The sequence below is a fragment of the Triticum urartu genome, chromosome 2A (genome assembly GCF_056163025.1).
Source record: "Triticum urartu cultivar PI428250 chromosome 2A, HENAU_Tu73, whole genome shotgun sequence".
Taxonomy (NCBI): Eukaryota; Viridiplantae; Streptophyta; class Magnoliopsida; order Poales; family Poaceae; genus Triticum; species Triticum urartu.
The window spans coordinates 42,849,612-42,870,011 of NC_141874.1; the positions used below are offsets into that span (position 1 = coordinate 42,849,612).

Genomic DNA, 20,400 nt, shown 5'->3' on the forward strand with positions numbered 1-20,400 from the left:
TCAATGCCTGGTCAGATAAGCAGGCAGAGTAACTGGAGTAGAGTGTGCAGTGTAGACGTGTGGCAGAGAAGTAACTTGCTAGTGATCATGGAGGTGGAGACGAGGAGTGGTGGCAGCAGCGCCAGCGAGGGCAGATGGTCGCAGTCTGGAACGTCGCTCCCCGTCAGGAACGTCCAGGCTCTGGCTGCGTCCGCCCGCGAGCTGACGGCCGACACCATCCAACGGTACATCCAGCCGGGCGTCGACGGGGACACGGTTCTCGCCGAGCACTCTGATGAGGTTCCGGTGATCGACCTCGGCAAGCTCCTGGACGCCGAGTCCGTGGAAGCGGAGGCCGCCAAGCTCAGATTTGCCTGTGAGGACTGGGGCTTCTTCCAGGTACGGTCTCGTATTAACCAAGCAGTCTAAATAATTTAGTATGTCTTCTTTTTCAAGTGTGGCCTTTTGGATCTCGGCTTCCATGGAGGCTGATTTTCTGAAAAATTCATAATTCAAAATTTGGTTTAAAAAATATCTGAATTTTTTTGTACAAGTAAGCAAGGAGTGAGGTGTATGTGTGTAAATGTTCAGTATGAAATATGTTGAAATATGTAAAAGTGGTCACACAACTTTGACTGTGTTTGACTGTTTGTGGATTTAAACTTTTCTAATTTCAACAGTATACTTAATTTTGTAGATATTTATTACTAGATCCAGCCATTCCATTGCTAAAAACAGAAGTCCATGTGTGACGCAAGACTACTTGTCTAACCTCTACAATCTATAGGTCGTAAATCATGGAATACCAATTGAGGTCATCGCGGGTATGAAGCACGACATTCAGAAGTTCTTTCAGCTGCCCCTTGAAGTTAAGAATGCATATGCGCAACGAGTAGGAGATCTTCAAGGTTATGGTCAAGCGTTTGTTCTCTCGGATGATCAAAAGCTAGATTGGTCAGACATGTTTGGCCTCTTTTCGCAGCCACCTCAGGCCCGAGATATGAGTTACTGGCCAAACCAGCCTCCTAATTTCAGGTTAGTTTGTTTGTGTTTGAAACATCTTATATTTCTAGATGGATAATAAAGGTAAATTAAAACTATTTCCTTCTAATCAAATCATCAAATTAAGAAAATTATTTAAATATGTCCGACCCGAGAATGGAATCAAAATTGGATTCCTAAAAGTTCCGGTTTGTAACACGTAATCATTTGGTTAACAAAGAACATGCTAAGTCTTTAAATGAATGGGACATGTTGCTTTCATTGCCATAATTTGGCATGTTTGTGAGTGGGACATTTGGTTTAATTCAATAATTTCTTGATCAAACATATATATTGAGCAATTTACTGAAATATGAAAAAGAGAGAAACTAATGACATTAAACTTTTCTGCAAAATAAAATGAACTACTTTTCCAGGGTAATATTTTCGTATAAGTATCTATCAATTGATTTGATAGTGTTCATGGTGTGGCCAACAAAGTACAAGCATGCCAATGGCTAAACAAACAACAAAATGTGGTCTGCTTGTTCTATTTATACTTTACACTAGCAAATGATATCCCCCAAAAATTAATGCCAAGTGAGGTCACTAAAAGTCTGTAACTATTTAAATTTCTACAAATATCTAAAAATAACACATACATTTTTTAATCCCAGGAATTCTATTGAAGACTACTCTTCCGAGTTGATGAAACTCAGTCATTCTCTTGCCACCTTTATTGCCAAAACAATAGGTGTTGATCCTGAATTAATGGAAGACAAGCATGTGGGCCAGTTTCTGAGAATGAACTACTACCCTCCATGCACAACCACGCCCGAAAAGGTTTTAGGTTTCTCACCGCATTCTGATGGATCTTTTATAACTATCCTGCTAGAAGTGAATGCAGTTCAAGGCCTACAAATTAGAAGGCATGGTGCATGGATCCCAGTAAAACCACGGGGTGATGCATTGTTGGTAAATGTGGGTGACTTCCTTGAGGTATGGTTTTAAACCTAATTTTGGATTCTAGGAATGAAACACAAACAATTTAGAATTGAGAGTGTTTTATTGACCCGAGAGACAATTGAGTAGTGTAGTGGGAGATGTTTCATAAACAATATGCACATATTACACTAGTTTCAAACTATTTTCGCCTTATATAAGGGAGGAATTTCGTATTTTATTTAATTAAAATTAATCATTGGTTACAGATTATGACAAATGGGAAGTATAAGAGCATTGAGCATAGGGTCACCATAAATGCCCAGAAGGAGCGACTATCCATATCAGCATTTCAAGTTCCAAAGTACGATGGAATAATTTCACCAGTCTTGGGAAGTACCGAAGAGAAGGTGTTATACAAGACAATGAGAGTAGAAGAGTATGCAAGACTTTATTTGTCAAACAAACCAGATGGAAAGAGAACCCTTGATTATGCTAAGTTATCCCAAATATAAGGCTTATGTACTCTACTTCATTTACTAGATAATCTATCGTCAAATGAATTTTGATGCTTCCTTTACTCTTTCGAGGGAAGTTTGATCCTCAATGTAATAAGTAGATATATTTATAAGCATTGAGACATCTGTTACTTCATTTAAATCTCTCCATTCGTTTTATCATAATATATATGTATTCTAAAATTCTTCTTCTACTACTTTAGTTCTGCTAGATGTCGCCGATGATTTTTCTTTTGAAGATTTGTTCATGATTATTTGTGAAGGAAATATGCCCTAGAGGCAATAATAAAGTTATTATTTATTTCCTTATATCATGATAAAAGTTTATTATTCATGCTAGAATTGTATTAACCGGAAACATAATACATGTGTGAATACATAGACAAACCGAGTGTCACTAGTATGCCTCTACTTGACTAGCTCGTTAATCAAAGATGGTTATGTTTCCTAACCATGGACAAAGAGTTGTTATTTGATTAACGGGATCACATCATTAGTTGAATGATCTGATTGACATGACCCATTCCATTAGCTTAGCACCCGATCGTTTAGTATGTTGCTATTGCTTTCTTCATGACTTATACATGTTCCTATGACTATGAGATTATGCAACTCCCGTTTGCCAGAGGAACACTTTGTGTGCTACCAAACGTCACAACTTAACTGGGTGATTATAAAGGAGCTCTACAGGTGTCTCCAAAGGTACATGTTGGGTTGGCGTATTTCGAGATTAGGATTTGTCACTCCGATTGTCGGAGAGGTATCTCTGGGCCCTCTCGGTAACGCACATCACTTAAGCCTTGCAAGCATTGCAACTAATGAGTTAGTTGCGGGATGATGTATTACAGAACGAGTAAAGAGACTTGCCGGTAACGAGATTGAACTAGGTATAGGATACCGACGATCGAATCTCGGGCAAGTAACATACCGATGACAAAGGGAACAACGTATGTTGTTATGCGGTCTGACCGATAAAAGATCTTCGTAGAATATGTAGGAGCCAATATGAGCATCCAGGTTCCGCTATTGGTTATTGACCGGAGACGTGTCTCGGTCATGTCTACATTGTTCTCGAACCCGTAGGGTCCGCACGCTTAAGGTTACGATGACAGTTATATTATGAGTTTATGCATTTTGATGTACCGAAGGTTGTTCGGAGTCCCGGATGTGATCACGGATATGACGAGGAGTCTCGAAATGGTCGAGACATAAAGATTGATATATTGAAAGCCTATGTTTGGATATCGGAAGTGTTCCGGGTGAAATCGGGATTTTACCGGAGTACCGGGAGGTTACCGGAACCCCCCGGGAGGTATATGGGCCTTAGTGGGCCTTAGTGGAAGAGAGGAGAGGTGGCCAGAGATGGGCCGCGCGCCCCTCCCCCCCTTGGTCCGAATTGGACAAGGAGAGGGGGCCGGCCCCCCTTCCTCCTCTCTCTCCTCTTCCCCCCCTCCACGAATCCTATTCCAACTAGGAAAGGGGGGGAGTCCTACTCCCAGAAGGAGTAGGACTCCTCCTGGCGCGCCACACCTTGGCCGACCGGCCCCCTCCCTTGAACCTTTATATACGGAGGCAGGGGCACCCCTAGAGACACAAGTTGATCCACGTGATCATATTCTTAGCCGTGTGCGGTGCCCCCTTCCACCATAGTCCTCGATAATATTGTAGCGGTGCTTAGGCGAAGCCCTGCGACGGTAGTACATCAAGATCGTCACCACGCCGTCGTGCTGACGGAACTCTTCCCCGGCACTTTGCTAGATCGGAGTCCGGGGATCGTCATCGAGCTGAACGTGTGCTAGAACTCGGAGGTGCCGTAGTTTCGGTGCTTGATCGGTCGGGCCGTGGAGACGTACGACTACATCAACCAAACGCTTCCGTTGTCGATCTACAAGGGTACGTAGATCATACTCTCCCCTCTCGTTGCTATGCATCACCATGATCTTGCGTGAGCGTAGGAATTTTTTTGAAATTACTACGAAACCCAACAATTTGCTTGCAAGTGAATCCCTTGAAATGAGAGGCGCAACCATATGTAACTCGACTAGTACTTCTAAACATGTGTAGGCTAACTGTTTGTTGGCATGGTATTTGAAAGATAACAAAATTAGCATGAATTCAAACTTCAATCATTGCCATAAAAGAGGATTTCTTCCACTATTATATACCCTGAATAGGTGATTTGCATTCATTGTGCTTTCCACCTCTGTTGTCCCCATGCTCGAGTCATAACTCACATCTTTCCTTGCTTGAGTCATTACTCACATCTTCATAAGTCACCTCAATTTTTTCTCTCATTTCAGAGATAAGCTGGCTATTTCTTTTCCAGGTGGATATTTTTATCATAGCAACATGGGAACTTTAGGATTTTGGGTATAAAAAATGGCTCCATCGTCTAGATATACATGTATGTTCACCAATGAACATGATAATATGTTTTGGATATACTTTACACATAATAAAAACATGTATTTTTTGGGTATCGTGGCAACATGGGAAGTGTAAGTTGATAGACGGTCCACACATCATTGATTATTGGAGTTGCCCAACTCATTTCAATCTCAATTATTATTTTGCCTCACCTTTTTGGAAAGTTTGGTTTTTAAATGGAATTATAAATCTTTCAACAATTTAGTATAGGTTTTGAATATCTTGGGAATCGCTTTGCCTAGCCATTTGAAAATGTGGCTGCTTTTTGCAACTTTCAGCCAAATTTGGATAAAAACTTCAAACCAATTAATAACAGAGTTTGCACTAACCGATATTTCAACCATTCCAATCTCAACCCTTGTGCTGCTCCCCTGGGATGACTTGGGTGACGCCCTAAAAAACCCAATGTTACCACTTCTTTCCCATCATCCTTGCTCTAGGAGAGAGCTTTCTTGTGTGGTTTCTGTGGATGGTTGTGGCAAGGCTCTCTCCTCATCCAGATCATGAGTGATTGTGTGGCACAAACGTGCTTGTCGGTTAGGTGTTTCGAAGAACGGATGGTCCGACAACCGTTTGATGATGGGAAGCGGTACACTTGTGCTTCATCAAACATATCTAGGGTGAATAGCTTGTGGTGGAGGCCACATTGGTCGCACATGATGAGGTATATGGGGGACACGAGTGGCTTCGACTAGGGGTCTGGCCACTTTCCGTTGACATCAGGAGTTGGCTACTATTATAGACGTGACCCAGTTCTTATCCTCCCTCCTCTTCTCCTAACCTAGCACATATACATTTCAAATTCGAGTTGTGCTCATCCGGAGCTAGTCGGGTTTATATCTGGCCGGACTTCATGACAATCTGGATCCTAGGGTTGGGCTTGTTAGCCATTATCATACCCCCAAGGCCTTAAAAAGGTCTCTGCTTTCCTCATGCTTGCCAGAACGAGGCAGTTTGGATCTAGGCTGGCATCTCTATTTGGTGGAAAGTTGCAATGCCCCATCCCTATTTGGTAGAAAGTTGCGATGCTTGTGGGTAGGGCTCACAACCCAAGTGAGGGTCGACAACCAAGACTATGAAGGCGCGTGGGTGCTGCTGATTTGCATTCGGTGGTGGTTGTCTGGTGGTTATCTTAGCAACCAACCATGCCAAGTCTGGGGGTAGATAACTCATGCCGTTGTGGAAGCTAGTCCAACTTCGGTCCATCTAGTTGTGTGACATTCATGGATGCCATCCCCTCTTTGAAGGCATCATCACAGCCGCTCTATGACCTCATTGGTGCTCTCGGTGAAAACACCATATTTTTGGATTAAAGGGTGGTGATGCTCATCCTACCCGTCCTGAGGGCACCGCCTTGGACTTCGGTTCCTTGTTATCCCAAGTGTTGCTAGTTGGCAAATGTGGCTTTGTATGGTTGAGACCAGGCCTGATGAGATAAGGTGTTCTTCTTGGGTGATCGTATCACTCGTCCGCATGACACGTTGTGTTCTTAGTAAACTCCGGGATGCCAAAATTGATGTCTCTTGTCAGCATGAGATATGGTCCTGTTCAGTGACAAAGATTGTCAGCAGGATGGTATATCCTTGTCGGTTTGGTTGTTCCGTTCTTTGCATCAACGACTCAGCCTTCTCAGATGGTGCTACTTCACCCTTGTGTTTTCTTCGGCATGGGTTTCCCTTATTATGCATCCCTAGTTTAGTTGGTTAGGCTTGCTTGAAATAGACTTTTGCCTTGCTTTATAAATAAAGCACCAACCCAAGTCCATACAATAAGTCGTCCAAGTGCGTGTAGACCTTTGTGTAAGCCAGTTGTCATAATCTTGTCGCGTGTGTGTGTAAGCAAGCCGTAGCACATTGATTTTTTTCGTTGTTTTAGGGGCATCATTAATTAATTTACCAGCAAAAGATGAATTGTTAATGTCGGGCCTGAGCTTTCTTTCACATAACATAAAGTTTGCCCTTGAGTGACAAGGATTATGGAGTCCCTATATGACGCATTAAGCGTCAAGTTGTCGGGCTCCAGCACAGATGAGTGTCTGAACTAGGCCAACCCATTTTAGCGCGCACTATAGAGATCACTTTAGCTGCCCGGTTGCCTGTAGTGGTTGGAACACCATAGCAACCTGACACTATAGCAAACATCTTTTACAATTTGACAACAATTTTTTAAAACACCAACATTTGTTGAAAATTCAAACATTTTCTAAAGAAAATTTTGTGAACAAATTTGAAATGTTTGAACAACTTTTGGAAAAGCAAACAATTTTGAAATTTCTATAATTTCTTCAAAAGACAATTTTGAAAACTTTGAACAATTTTCGAAATTTAAAAAAGTTTTTAAGAAATACAAACATTTTTTAAAATTCCAAACATTTTTTGAAAAAAAGGAACTATTTTTTAATTGCAACCAAATTTTAATTTTTTGTTTGAAACATTAAAAAATGGTTTTCTAAAAGAAACAGAAAAACTAAAAAGGAAGAACCCAAAAACAGCAGATAAAAAGAAAACTAGTTCAAGAACCTTCTAGACGATTCCCCAAACCAGGTCCTGTAGTATGTTAGCCATTCTATATAATGGGCCGTCCCATTTTACATCGGTCGCTGCATTCTCTGTGTGAAACGTGGACATTTTGACGCAAAAGGCGTCAAATAGGATTCTCCGGGATGAGATTATGACTGCTTGTACAAAGGCCCGTTTTAACCACGCCACAGCGGATCTGCAAGTGTATCAGTGCAAAACTATTCCAAGCCTGGAAAATTCGGCCATTAGCCGCCGGGGCATTCTTTTTAGCATCGATCGGTGCGTCCAAACACATGGATCAGAGAGCCCTCCGGACGAGCCGATCGAGGAATAATCATTCGCATCTTCTATAACTTCTTCCATAGCCTGATCGGTGGCTGGATCCCTCTCTACAAATAAGCAAGCAAAAGTAAGTTAACTAGCGAGAGCACCAAGACGTACGCAGTGGAGAACTAGCTATACTGATGGAGGTAGAGTCAGCGAGAGCGAGTGACAGCGTCAGCGAGAGCAGGTGGTCGAAGCTGGCTGTGACGCTTCCCGTCAGGAACGTCCAGGCTCTGGCGGCGTCCACCGGCGAGCTGACGGCCGAGGTGATTGAGCGGTACATACAGCCGGACATCGACGCGTTCGCTGTTCTCGATGAGCACTCCGACGAGGTTCCGGTGATCGACGTCAGCAAGCTTTCGAGCCCCGAGTCCGTTGAGGCAGAGGCCGCTAAGCTCAAGTTTGCCTGTGCGGAGTGGGGATTTTTTCAGGTGCGTCACTCAAGTAATGAACTTAACCAGCTTAATTTATATGTCCTCACTTGTATCATACATGAAAAAAACAGTTTTGCTAAAGCACATCTAGATGTGCCCTAAGTATTGCACATCTAAGTCCTATGCCATTGAGTCCATGTGAAGATTCGCGCAAGCATTTTTATTAGTCTTTTTTTTCTTTTTCTTTCTAGTTTGATTGAGTCACTTAGATGTGCAATAACTAAAGCACATCTAGATGTGCCCCAGACAAACCCGAAAAAAATGTTCTTCTTTCTAAAATTTCTGGTGACATTTCTAGAAATATTTCTATTTTTTAATGTCTGCTTATTTATTTTATTTTCTGATTACTCAAATTTATTCACACTTCCCAATATATATATTCACACTTCCCTATATATATATATATATATATATATATATACTCGAATGCCACATGGGGGAAATCATCATGGCTTTATTTGTTATACTGCTTTGATTGTGGCCAGGGTACAAATTAGTCATGTTTCAAAAGTTTAAGGTCCGATATGTTTGGTATTAGAGTTCAAGGACACAATCTGGAACCAGTCTAGAGATACAAAATGTATACTTTTCTCTAAACATTAATGACTAGACTCAATCATTCCATCCTTCAAAAACTATGTTTGATAAAGCATGATTGTTTGTCCACCTTTGAGTTTTGCAGGTTGTAAATCATGGAATACCAGATGAGGTCATCATGGGTATGAAGCATGACATTCAGAAGTTTTTTCAACTCCCCCCCGATGTTAAGAATGCATATGCTCAGCGGCAAGGGGATCTTCAAGGTTATGGTCAAGCGTTTGTTGTCTCTGATGATCAAAAGCTAGAATGGGCTGACATGTTTGCGCTCTTCGCCCAACCACCCGAAGCCCGTGATATGAGTTACTGGCCATGTGAACCCCATACTTTCAGGTGAGACTTTAATTTGTATGTTTGAGATAAGGAAAATAAAAATGCCTTCCTTCTTTTCAAAGAATCAATCTTAGCAGCTTACTTAATTTGGCCCAACACCCGAGTTCAATGGTGATTAGATTTCTAGAATTTACACGATTGACTTAGTTAACGTTTTTTTTATAAAATGGACAAGCATGTCAATTTTGAGGTAAGAGCATGTTTTTCACTGCTACAGTGTACCATTCTTGTGAGTGTGACCTTTGAAACATGATTTTGACATTCTATGCAATTTTGAGATAAAAGCATGTTTTTCACTGCTACCATCTGTTATGTGTTCATTTCGTGTAAAGCATTTATTAGCCTCATAACATAAACACATAGGCCAAAGAGGAGGAGTACCAAAAATTTATGTTGGCCTTATTCTTTTGTTATTTTTTATTGTTATGCATCTCGTCAATTCAACAGCAACGACACAGATTGAGATGTTCGCTTCTTTGACCCCGAGTGCCCTTTTACAGTTCATATATACAACACTTTATACTCCTAACTATGCTAAGGACTCAAAGTAAAGTAGTAGTAAACTTCTAAGAATTTTCTTTATATTTGAACATTGGTATAGAAATGACACCAACCCCACCAAATTAAATTAGACATTGCCACAACAACCTACAAATAATTTGTTGCCTTTATCATTGATGTCCTATACCTAGCCCTGATTTTATTTGTTGAAACCAAAAAATGGTATTTATGAAACTTTTATATTGAAAAACTCATAAATCTAAAAATCTTACAGAGGAACTAACAAATATTAAGTATTCTGGCAAAACAAATTTGATATTAAGTCTTTTAGGGTAATATTTTCATCATAAATAGCGAGCAAGAGAGTCTTTGGTACATGGCAACGCATAACAAAAGGTCAGGCCGAGGTGTATACAAGCAAGAAATATTTGGGGACAGGGGGGGTTAGCTTTTAGTTTGTACTTGGAACTAACAAAGGCTAAGTCTGGTCATATAAAGCCCAAAGTATTTCAATATCTACCAACGGCATCAATAACATAGAAACATTATTCTTCTTTTGATCCCAGGAATTTTATTGAAAAGTACTCTTCGGAGGTGATGAAACTTGCTCATTCTCTTGGCGTCTTCGTTGCAAAAACACTAGATCTTAATCCTGAATTGGTTGAAGACAAACATGTGGCGCAATTTCTCAGGATGGGCTACTACCCTCCATGCACGCCAATGCCAGAAAAGGTTTTAGGCTTCAAACCGCATTCTGATATGTCATTCCTAACTATTCTACTGGAAGTTAATTTAGTTCAAGGCTTACAAATTAGAAGGCATGGTGCATGGATACCTGTGAAACCATGTCGCGATGCACTATTGGTGAATGTGGGTGACCTTCTTGAGGTATGCTTCTTGAGACATGTTAAGTTAGTCATACAACATCTGAAACTATAAAATAGGGAAATCATATTTTTAAAATCCTTATATGTGCCTCGTGAAGAGAAAACCTCAACTCCATCAGTTTTTCGACTGACAAACTTTAACACGCCCAAGCACATTGACCAAATGAAAGCGGTTATATTTGGCTTGCCATCAGGTATTAAGTTTTTCAACTACCCGAGTTAGTAAAAGTACTTCTCAATTCATTTATCACATGTTACATTATTAATTGTAGCACACTGTATGCCACTCCAGAAAAATAGCCACGATTTTGGGTTAGAGTTGTTTCTAAATAATTTTGAAGTTAGAGAGCAAAAAAGTAAAATGTCCACCCAACCAAACAAGTGATGCATCGACCCACCTTTGTAGCCCTCACCCAGTATCGACCCAGCGTTGCTCATAAAGCTCATTATTGGCCATAGAAAAGACCCATTCTAGTTTCTCTTTATTCAAGCTACTTGAATACTATTGTTCCTTTTCTCTTATTGTCATTCAGATCATTTTACAATACATGAAAAATAGTTCGCTAATGTTCAATAATTTCCATACTACTTCTTTCTATTTATTAATTCCAAGAAATCTTGATCAAATAAGACAAAGGTACCTTTTTTCTAGAGATTAGGGGTGCATTCTAGGCATAGCAATATTTGAATGTTGTATAGGGAAGTTTTTCCTATACATTGTCGTCTGTAGTTCTCAAACTACTTTCAACTTTATATGAGGAACTGTTTTTCGAGGATATAGATGAGCAACTTGATATTTGTCTAATTTAGTTTACTTATTTGTTTATAGATTATGACAAATGGGAAGTACAAGAGCATTGAGCACAGGGTTACCATAAATGCCCACAAGGAGCGACTAACCGTGTCTGCATTTCACCTCCCAAATTATGATGGAATAGTTTCACCAATTTTGGAAACTAGAGAAGAGAAGTTGTTATACAAGACAGTGAAAGTAGAAGAGTATGCAAGACTTTTTTTCACAAACAAACTTGAAGGAAAGAGAGCCCTAGATCATGCGAAGTTATCCCAATAAGGATTGTCTACTCTAATTTATCATTCTAGACATACGTTGATACAGAAGACAATGAAAGTAGAAGAGTATTCAAGACTTTATTTCTCAAGCAAACTAGAAGGAAATAGAGCTCTGTACTATGCAAAATTATCTGAAATATAAGGATTTTCTACCGTACTTTGTCGTTCTAGACAAGCACTCTTAAAATGCTATTTGGTGCTTAATGGATATATGTTTCTCACTGGGACTAATCACAGAGATGTTTGTCACTTCATTTGAATTTCTTCATTTATTTTCGGATATACATATGCTCAACTTCTGTTACAATTGTGACAATACTTGAAAGACGAAAATAGGTTCACTCCAAATTAACCTCTGTTCCAAACCATCCCAGCAAGAAGGTTGGCGCCAAGGAGAAGATGATAATAAGTAACAAATTGGGAAGCAACGGCCCCACTAGCCACCCAACCAATTGTTGGTGCTTATTGTGGTCAACCGGAGCTACAACCATCTCATTTTATGGTTACGCTCTGATCTTGTAGAGTAGAGTACTTGACCTGTGCCAGAGTATTGCTGCTGCCTGTAGTATAAAAGACGTTAGTCATTCTTGGTTCTTGGGATGGGCTCAGCAGGCGTTCTTGGTTCCAAGCGGCATTGTTTAGCGTCGCTACGTCCAAACGCATGGAGCAGAGAACCTTCCGGGCAAGCCGATCAAGGAATCATCATTCGGATCTTTCTTGTGAGACCGCAGTTTAACTAATAATTCTGTGCTGTTTGATCGAATCCAACAGAAAAAGATTAGCAAGTTGCAACCTCCACTAACAGATATATAAGAGCTAGCGTATGGAGTCAGAAATGGCCATACCGCGTAAGAAAGAACAAGACGAAGATTAGTATATTGCGAGTCTTGAGTCAGCATTTTATAAAATTGCGTGAAGATATAATCTCAGAAGTCAGCTGATGGTAAGCATCGAGAGGAAGCTGGAATGCACCCAGTTACACCACCCCCAACGGTGTAAATTATGCTTTGCTTGTTGTATAGACTTCGTCCAACGGATCTGACAATTTCAGATGCATGTGTATCTTTATATATCTATTTTTTTGCGGGTATCTTTATATATCTATGTGTCTTCACGCTTTCATAAAATTCATAATTTGTGAGGTACTTGCTTTGTATATTTAGAATCACTGGTAGGACCTTGATTCCTCAAGACTTAACTATGGAGCCACTATCCTGAATAGTATTTCCATTTGCAAACTTTCCCCTCTAGGCTTCACAGGCTGGATTCGCCTATCCTGTACCTGCCGCTCCAATGGCCGGTGGAGAGGAGGGGAACCCGGTGACTTCGCTCCAGTAAGTAGTTTAGGTTAGGATTTTTAGTCCTCGCAGGTGTGGTTCTCGGATGAATGGTGGGGTTTTTTCTTCGAGTTTGTCTTCCGGATTTTGATCTCCATTAGGTTTGTTCGTTTGGACATAGTCGACGGAGCTTCGATGTAGATTACTGCCATATCTTTGGAGCGGCGAGGTTGGAGTTTCTTGTCATGTGGTCAGATTTGGCGTCAGGTGCTTAGAGTTCAACGACACCAACTGCGGCTCCAGGACGCTGGTCCTTAGGGGTACATGCATGAAGACTTCCTGTCTGTCGTTGGCAAGGTTAACCCGGCTCCGGTAGGGGAGCGGCGACAGCGACAGCGACACGTCGGCGGTTCATTCTGAAAGCAATAGTGGTCCTTTGGTGGTCCCGAAATCTCAATATAAATTTTTGATCCTTTTCAAAAATAAAATGTTGAATGCCTGAACAAATAAGCAGCAAAAGCAGAGCACGACATACTCTTTACCCTTAAGGGCAAATTGGCTGCATCTGTCAGGACCGAGCTGTTCAGACCCATTCTCCTATCCAACGCGGTACCTCGTCAGTTCACGGAGCGGTCCGAACATCCATTTACATGCAAATCAAAAGAAAGCAGGGGAGGGGCATTTTGCGGTAGTCCAGACAACCGTCAGATAGGACTCTGACACCCCCAACCCACTCAAATCCCCCTTCCAGATCCACTTCACTTCCACTCCGCCCCTACTTCCCCTTATTTTGTATCTGCATCCTCCTCGTCTGACACCGTTGTTGTACCTCTCGGGCCGCCAACTAGGCATCGTAGGACGTCGCAACCCGAACCAACAATGCCGCCGTCCACCTGGGATCTCACCGCCAGTGTCAACGATGTCCATGGTGGACACCACGCCTGGTAGGCATTCGGTCAAATGTCATTGAGTTTATATTTGAACTTCATGTTTTTTTCTAGATAAAACACAATGGCGGAATACTCAGTGAAGGAGGATGATTTGTTGTGCGATGCATGGTTGGCCGTATATGCGTACTTTGTAGGCATGAACTCAAGGGGCTCTGTCTTTTGGCAGTAAGTGCATGGTTCGTTTCATGCGCACAATCACTTTGCGCCCTACGACATGCACATCATCCATGAATGCAATGTAACGTCGTTAGGGCATCTATGGTACAGTATTTAAAACTTCGTCGTGAAGCTTTGCAACGCGGTTAAATGTGTGCAGGCAATATGGCCATTGTGTGGGTCCATGGAGATCGTAAGTTTTCTTGTTATTGCTCTACATGTTGGTTAATCATTCATTCACTTAATGTTGCTCTGCATGTTGTATGGCTTGCATGCTCTACCGTGATGTACTACAGGATCGGGGGCAGGTCATTCACACACATATGTGGAACGACATGTGTCGGCTTTGATTATCCTAGTATCGTCGAATTTGAAATCATAAACTTGTTGAACATTTGGTTATCTCGTTCAATTTAAACTATTGTTGTACCAGAGATGTTTGCATACTATTTATGGATGAATTATGCTATTCTCTATAATTACTTTGATGTCGTGGGCTTAGTTTAGTTAAGCGGATGAAATATCGTTCGTTTTATGTAAATTATATCCAAACTTTGCTTAATTCTGTCGTGTTTGATGTAATTCATCCGGTTTGTTGAAATCCGATTTGAAATGATTGCGAGCGGTTGAATAGCCGGCTCTCACATCACTACTCACGGATAGGTCCCCAACAATTCGCAGATGGATATGATGTTTGATATGGACGTCCGCATTGAAGATGGTATATCAGTTCAAAATAATCCTGAGTGATGTTGCAAAGGCATGTTTGAATCACGCCTATACCTGGCCATGGGCCGGGCCGGGCTTGGGTCGGGCCTAAAAAAGCCCATGGCAGAAAACTGAGGCCCGGGCCCTCCCAGGCACTACCATTGGGCCTACTTTTCAAGCCCAAGCCCGGCCCATCTAGTAAAAAGCCCTGAAAAGGCCTAGGGCTTAGGGGCGTGGGCCGGGCCTCTTCCTTAAAATGCCAATATACCAAGCCCAAGCACGTCCAGGCCCTGTTGGTGGGCTCAAAACTCAGGCCCAAGCCCGGCCCATGGGCAAGACCATCGGGCCTAGGCCCTGCATTTTAGGGCCGGCCCTGGGTGGGCTGACAGGGCCGAGCCGGAGATGGCCAGGACTAATCCCGCCACCGCAGATCTGCAAGTGGCCAATGCATTAAATTCGGCCATTAGCTGACGGGCATATTTTTTAGCATCGGCGCTTCCCGGACGAGCCGGTCAAGGAATCATTCGCATTTTCTAAGGGCATGTACAATGGTGCTATCTTAAGAGTGCCACGTAGGATCATTGATGAGGTGGAGGAGAGAGAGCTCATAAGAAAAGGTTTGTCTTCTTTTATTTAAAAGAAGACAAGAGATGATCTCTTAGCACAATATGTCTCACCATGTTTGTAGGAATTGCTAGTTATTGAAGATAAGGCTAAGAGATGACCCATTATAGACTTTCTTTTTTGTCATCTCTAAATTACATGCAAAACTTAAGATAAGACTATCTTATCAACCATTGTACATGCCCTAAGTCGGGAAGATATAATCGTGATCGACTTTCATGGTACTTTCTCTGTTTTATATTAATTGTAGTACTAAATCAGCGACAACCAATACCAAACGGAGGGAGTACGCTCTACTCTGACCATCCGTTCACATCATGATGTGTGCGCATGTAATCATCACATGCCCACCTTCTGTCCGCCCCAGCGCCGTTAGGCTGGTCGTAATGGGAGTACCATAACTAGTATCATGCATGCCAACCAGACTATTTTGCTGAGGTGGCATTGAATTAAATGTGGAAAGGGAGGGTTGAGTATCATATCATGATACCGTATCATAATAAATGTTATGCTATTATGTGTCATGCATGACAATAAATAAGGCCATCTAAGATACTAGTATATGATACTATGCATTACGGAGGTAATATCATACCTTAATATCATGTACCCATTACGGGCAGCCTTAGCAGGAGTTGACATTACATTTCAGTTAACAATCTGCTACGGAGTATATAATAGCCAGATCGATGGCTGTAGCCTGACTAGCGAGACCCGTCGTGGAGAACTAGGTAGCTACACCAATAATGGAGGCGGAGGCAGCGAGTGGTAGCGCCGGCGAGAGCAGTTGGTCGAAGGTGGGAACATCGCTTCCCGTCACGAGCGTGCAGGCTCTGGTGGCGTCCGCCGGCGAGCTGACGGTCGACAAGATCGGACGGTATATCCAGCCGGACATCGACGCGCACGCCGTTCTCCCCGAGCTGTCCGACGAGGTTCCGGTGATCGACCTCAGCAAGCTCTTGAGCGCCGAGTCAGCTGAAGCTGAGGCCGCCAAGCTCAGATTTGCCTGTGCGGAGTGGGGCTTCTTTCAGGTACTTGAGGCCAATATTAATCAACCAGTACAATTTATATTTCTTCATTCATAATGTTATCGTATCTCCGTGGCGCAACCTGGAGACATTTTGGGTCTGGGTCTGGGTCTAGGTCTGGTTCTTTACCTTCGATCACATCTTTCAATTTTATTACTACTTTCTTCCCTTGAATGCTTTTCCTGGTATTTTTTCATAATTTGTCATATTTTTGTGCAACTCGGTCATCACATGCATGGGGGAAATAATCGCAACTACATTTGTCATATTGCTCCGATTGTTGTTAGGGACCAGATTAGTCCCTTTCAAAAGTATAAGGTCAAAGATATCTAGTATATTGGAGTTCAAAGACAAAATCCGGAATTAGTTGAGAGAAAAACCATACTTTTCTCTAAATATTAATTTGTAGATTCATTCATTCCATCCCTTGAAAATGTGTTTGATAAAACATTATTGTTTGCCCAACTATTGAGCTTTCAGGTTGTAAATCATGGAATACCGGATGAAGTCATAACGGGTATAAAGCAGGACATTCAAAATTTCTTTCAACTCCCCCTCGAAGTTAAGAATGAATATGCTCAACGCCTAGGGGATCTTCAAGGGTATGGCCAAGTGTTTGTTGTCTCTGATGATCAAAAGCTAGAATGGGGTGATAGGTTTGCCCTCTTCATTCAACCACCCCAAGCTCGTGATATGAGTTACTGGCCAAGTCAACCTCATACTTTCAGGTCAGACTTTGTATGCTTGGGATATCTAAATGTATAAGAAAGGAGAAGGAAAATGTCTGCCTTCTATTCTAAGCACCAGATTAAGAAAATATATTAATTTGGCAAAGACGCTCAAGTTGATTCGAGATTGGATACTTAAAACTTAGAAGATTGACTCGGTTGCATGTGATCTTTTGGTAAACGGATTGACCATGTCAAGTTTTGAACTAAGAACTTAATTAGTTTCACCGCATAGTGTGCCATCTTTGTGAGTGTGGTCTTTGAAGCATCATTTTGATATTTATTCATCTTCTTATGCATATGAACCATATGTTGTGTGTTTATTACATTATTACATTAAAAAATGCATTACCCTTTTAATATACACTCATAGGCCAAAGAGAAGAGTACCAAACATTTATGTTGGCCTTATCATTTCATTCCTTTCCAATGTTACGCATCTCTCAAAGTAAACTACTGTGATTTAGCTTTTACGTTTATGCATGGGTATAGATATGACACCAGCCTCACCAAACGAAATTAACCTCACAACAACCTAGAAAATATTGCTGCCTTTATTGTTGATGTTCTACCTATCCCTAGACAATTTGGTTGAATATTGTTCGTTATGAAACTTAGAAGTTGCAAATTTTACTAAAATCGGCCATAGGAACTAATGAATATTAAGTTTTCTATGAAAACAAATTGATATAAGTCTTCTGGGTAAAATTTCAGCATCAATATCTAGCAACCGAGTTTTTATGGTTCATGGTAATGACCAAACAAAGGGCCGAGTAGGGGACTATACAAGCAATGAATTTTTTATTGGGCTTGTTATTTGCACTTGGTACAAAAACAAGCTAGGTCTGGTCATATAAAATCCAACGCATTTCAATATCTACCAAAGCCCATCATTAACAGAGAAACATTATTATTTTTATGATCCCAGGAATTGTATTGAACAGTACTCTTCAGAGGTGATGAAATTCACACATTCTCTTGCCATCTTGATTGCAAAAACACTAGAAGTTGATCCGAAATTGGTGGCAGACAAACTTGCGTCTCAATTTCTCAGGATGAACTACTACCCTCCATGCACGTCAACCCCAGAAAAGGTTCTAGGCTTGTCACCACATTCCGATGGATCTTTTCTAACTATTCTGCTAGAAGTTAATTCAGTTCAAGGCTTACAAATTAGAAGGCATGGTGCATGGATTCCCGTGAAACCACATTGTGATGCACTATTGGTGAATGTGGGCGACCTTCTTGAGGTATGATTCTAAAGACATGTTAAGCTAGTTGTATAGCATCTGAAACTAAATGGTATAAAAATAGTAAAAACTTTGCAATCCTTATTTGTGTTTGGGTGGGAGAAATCCTCAACTTCACAACTTACTATCTCCTTTATGAAACTCTAACACACACATGTGCTTACACGCTCACACACCCATCCTTCCGCCACCAAATGAAAGTGCGTATGTCCTACATGTCATCTTGTGCTAAATAGCTCTGCTACTTGGGTTTGTAAAAGCACTTCTCAATTGATGCATCACATATTAAATCGTTAATTTTACCAGGTCGTATGCTGGTCTAGAAAAAATAAGCAGGATTTTTGCTTAGGGTTGTTTCTAAATGTTTTGGTAGTTTGAGGGCAGAAAAAGTGCATAGTCCACCTAAGCAAAAAAGCGAGTCATCGAGCCACCTTTGTAGCCCTCACACAACATGTAGGAAACTTAGTTGAGGATGCTCATTCTTACTTGAGGAAAAGACTCATTGTTTTCTCTTTGTACAAGGTACTAGGTTACTATTGTTCCTATTAATTCTCTGGTTCTCAATAGGATTATCTTGTAATAAATGAAAATTAGCTTCTTAATATTCAATTTTCAATAGGATTATGTTGCAATAAACAAAAATTAGCTTGTTAATGTTCAACATTTTTCCCGCTATCTTCTTCTATTTTTTCTGTAAATTCTTTATCAAACAAGACAACAAAATTAAGGCCTTACAAGCGATGTCATCTTTTTCGGGGGATGGACGGTACACTCTAGACAAAGCAATAGTTGAATGGTGTATATATTACTTTTCCCTAGACAATGTCATCTGTAGTCTCAAACTACTTCCAATTTTATATGACAAAGAAACTACTATTTTCAAGGGTATAGACGAGGAACTTGATATTTGTTGAATCCAATCTATTTATTACTTATAGATTATGACAAATGGGAAGTACAAGAGCATTGAGCACAGGGTCACCATCAATGCCCACAAGGAGCGACTATCCATATCAACATTTCAAATCCCAAACTATGATGGAATTATTTCACCAATTTTGGAAACTGCAGAAGAGAAGATATTATACAAAACAATGAAAGTAGGAGAGTATTTAAGACTTTATTTCTCAAACAAACTAGAAGGAAAGAGCGCCCTGGACTATGCGAAGTTATCTGAAATATAAGGATGTTCTACTGAACTTTGTCGTCTAGATAAACACTCGTAAATTAATATGTGATGCTTCATTGTAATGGATATATATTTCTCAGCAGGACCAATCGGTGAGACGTTTGTCACTTTATATGAACCTTTGCGTTTATTTTCAGATATACATGTGATGAAATTCTTCATCGGGTACACTTGTAATACTTGAAAGACGAATATAGGCTTATTTCAAATATCTGTTCCAAACCATCCCATCAAGAAAGGTGGTGCCAAGGGGAAGATGAGAATTATGGATTGAGAATACAACTGCCCCACTAGCCACCAACCAATTATCGGTGCTTATTTTGTTTGACTGGTATTACATCCATCTTGTTATGTTGATGTTGTGATCTTGTAGACTTGACCTGTGTGGTGCATTTTTGTTGCATGTAGTATCAAACACCATAAACAACTGACTTGCAGATGGCCTCAGCTTAATTTTGTTTTTGCTTAATGTAATGCCCTGTTTTAGCTAATACTTAGAGATGCATGTTGTATATTGGGTCTCGGATGGACTATTAGTTATAGATGCTATTGGATAACGATTTATATATACAAGGACCTAAGAGCATCTCCAACGGGCGTGTGGTTGCGCGGCACGCTAAATTTGTTTTTCAGCGTCGAAAATAGCATTTTAGCACCCGCAGGAGGGCGTTTGCTTTACCAGGCGCTGGAAAATATAGCATTCCGTGCCCAAGGCGTGTATCGCTGGAGCGGATCTCTGCGTAATACATGCTGGAGGGGCGGAAGCGGATGCCGCGGAAGCCCGAGCTGCTCCAGGGGCGCGGCGGCATGGCAGGGCGCCAGAAGAGGCGGGGGAGAAGGCGCAGCGGCGGTAGGGCGTTAGACGACCCGGGGGAGAAGGTGCGGCGTCGGCGGGCACCGAAAGAGGCAAGGAAGAAGGTGCGGGGAGGGAAAGGGTGGTGGTTGGAGGGCGCCCGCACGTGGCTTTTAACCAGCGC

General features: G+C 41.3%; 3 protein-coding genes across 4 annotated transcripts; all 3 read left to right on the forward strand.

Annotated features, from left to right (window-relative positions):
* Positions 1–2,525, forward strand: LOC125534849 (2-oxoglutarate-dependent dioxygenase 11-like). Its single transcript, XM_048697923.2, has 4 exons — positions 1–378; positions 767–1,014; positions 1,638–1,959; positions 2,172–2,525. The coding sequence occupies exons 1-4, from the start codon at positions 4–6 to the stop codon at positions 2,415–2,417; spliced, it is 1,191 nt and encodes a 396-aa protein (XP_048553880.2). The 5' UTR covers positions 1–3; the 3' UTR covers positions 2,418–2,525.
* A 5,240-nt stretch (positions 2,526–7,765) lies between these two features.
* LOC125534850 (2-oxoglutarate-dependent dioxygenase 11-like) lies at positions 7,766–11,734 on the forward strand. Its single transcript, XM_048697924.2, has 4 exons — positions 7,766–8,121; positions 8,807–9,054; positions 10,122–10,443; positions 11,272–11,734. The coding sequence occupies exons 1-4, from the start codon at positions 7,831–7,833 to the stop codon at positions 11,512–11,514; spliced, it is 1,104 nt and encodes a 367-aa protein (XP_048553881.2). The 5' UTR covers positions 7,766–7,830; the 3' UTR covers positions 11,515–11,734.
* A 4,154-nt stretch (positions 11,735–15,888) lies between these two features.
* Positions 15,889–19,875, forward strand: LOC125540809 (2-oxoglutarate-dependent dioxygenase 11). 2 transcript variants are annotated; one of them, XM_087542950.1, is made up of 4 exons: positions 15,889–16,259; positions 16,737–16,984; positions 17,913–18,234; positions 19,504–19,875. In XM_087542950.1, exons 1-4 carry the CDS (start codon positions 15,975–15,977, stop codon positions 19,570–19,572), a joined length of 924 nt encoding a protein of 307 aa, XP_087399076.1. In that variant the 5' UTR covers positions 15,889–15,974; the 3' UTR covers positions 19,573–19,875. The 2 variants fall into 2 exon arrangements, with proteins under 2 accessions (XP_087399076.1, XP_048560321.2); XM_048704364.2 differs by having other exon boundaries at positions 15,893–16,259; positions 19,173–19,535.
* The last annotated feature ends 525 nt before the right edge of the window (positions 19,876–20,400 follow it).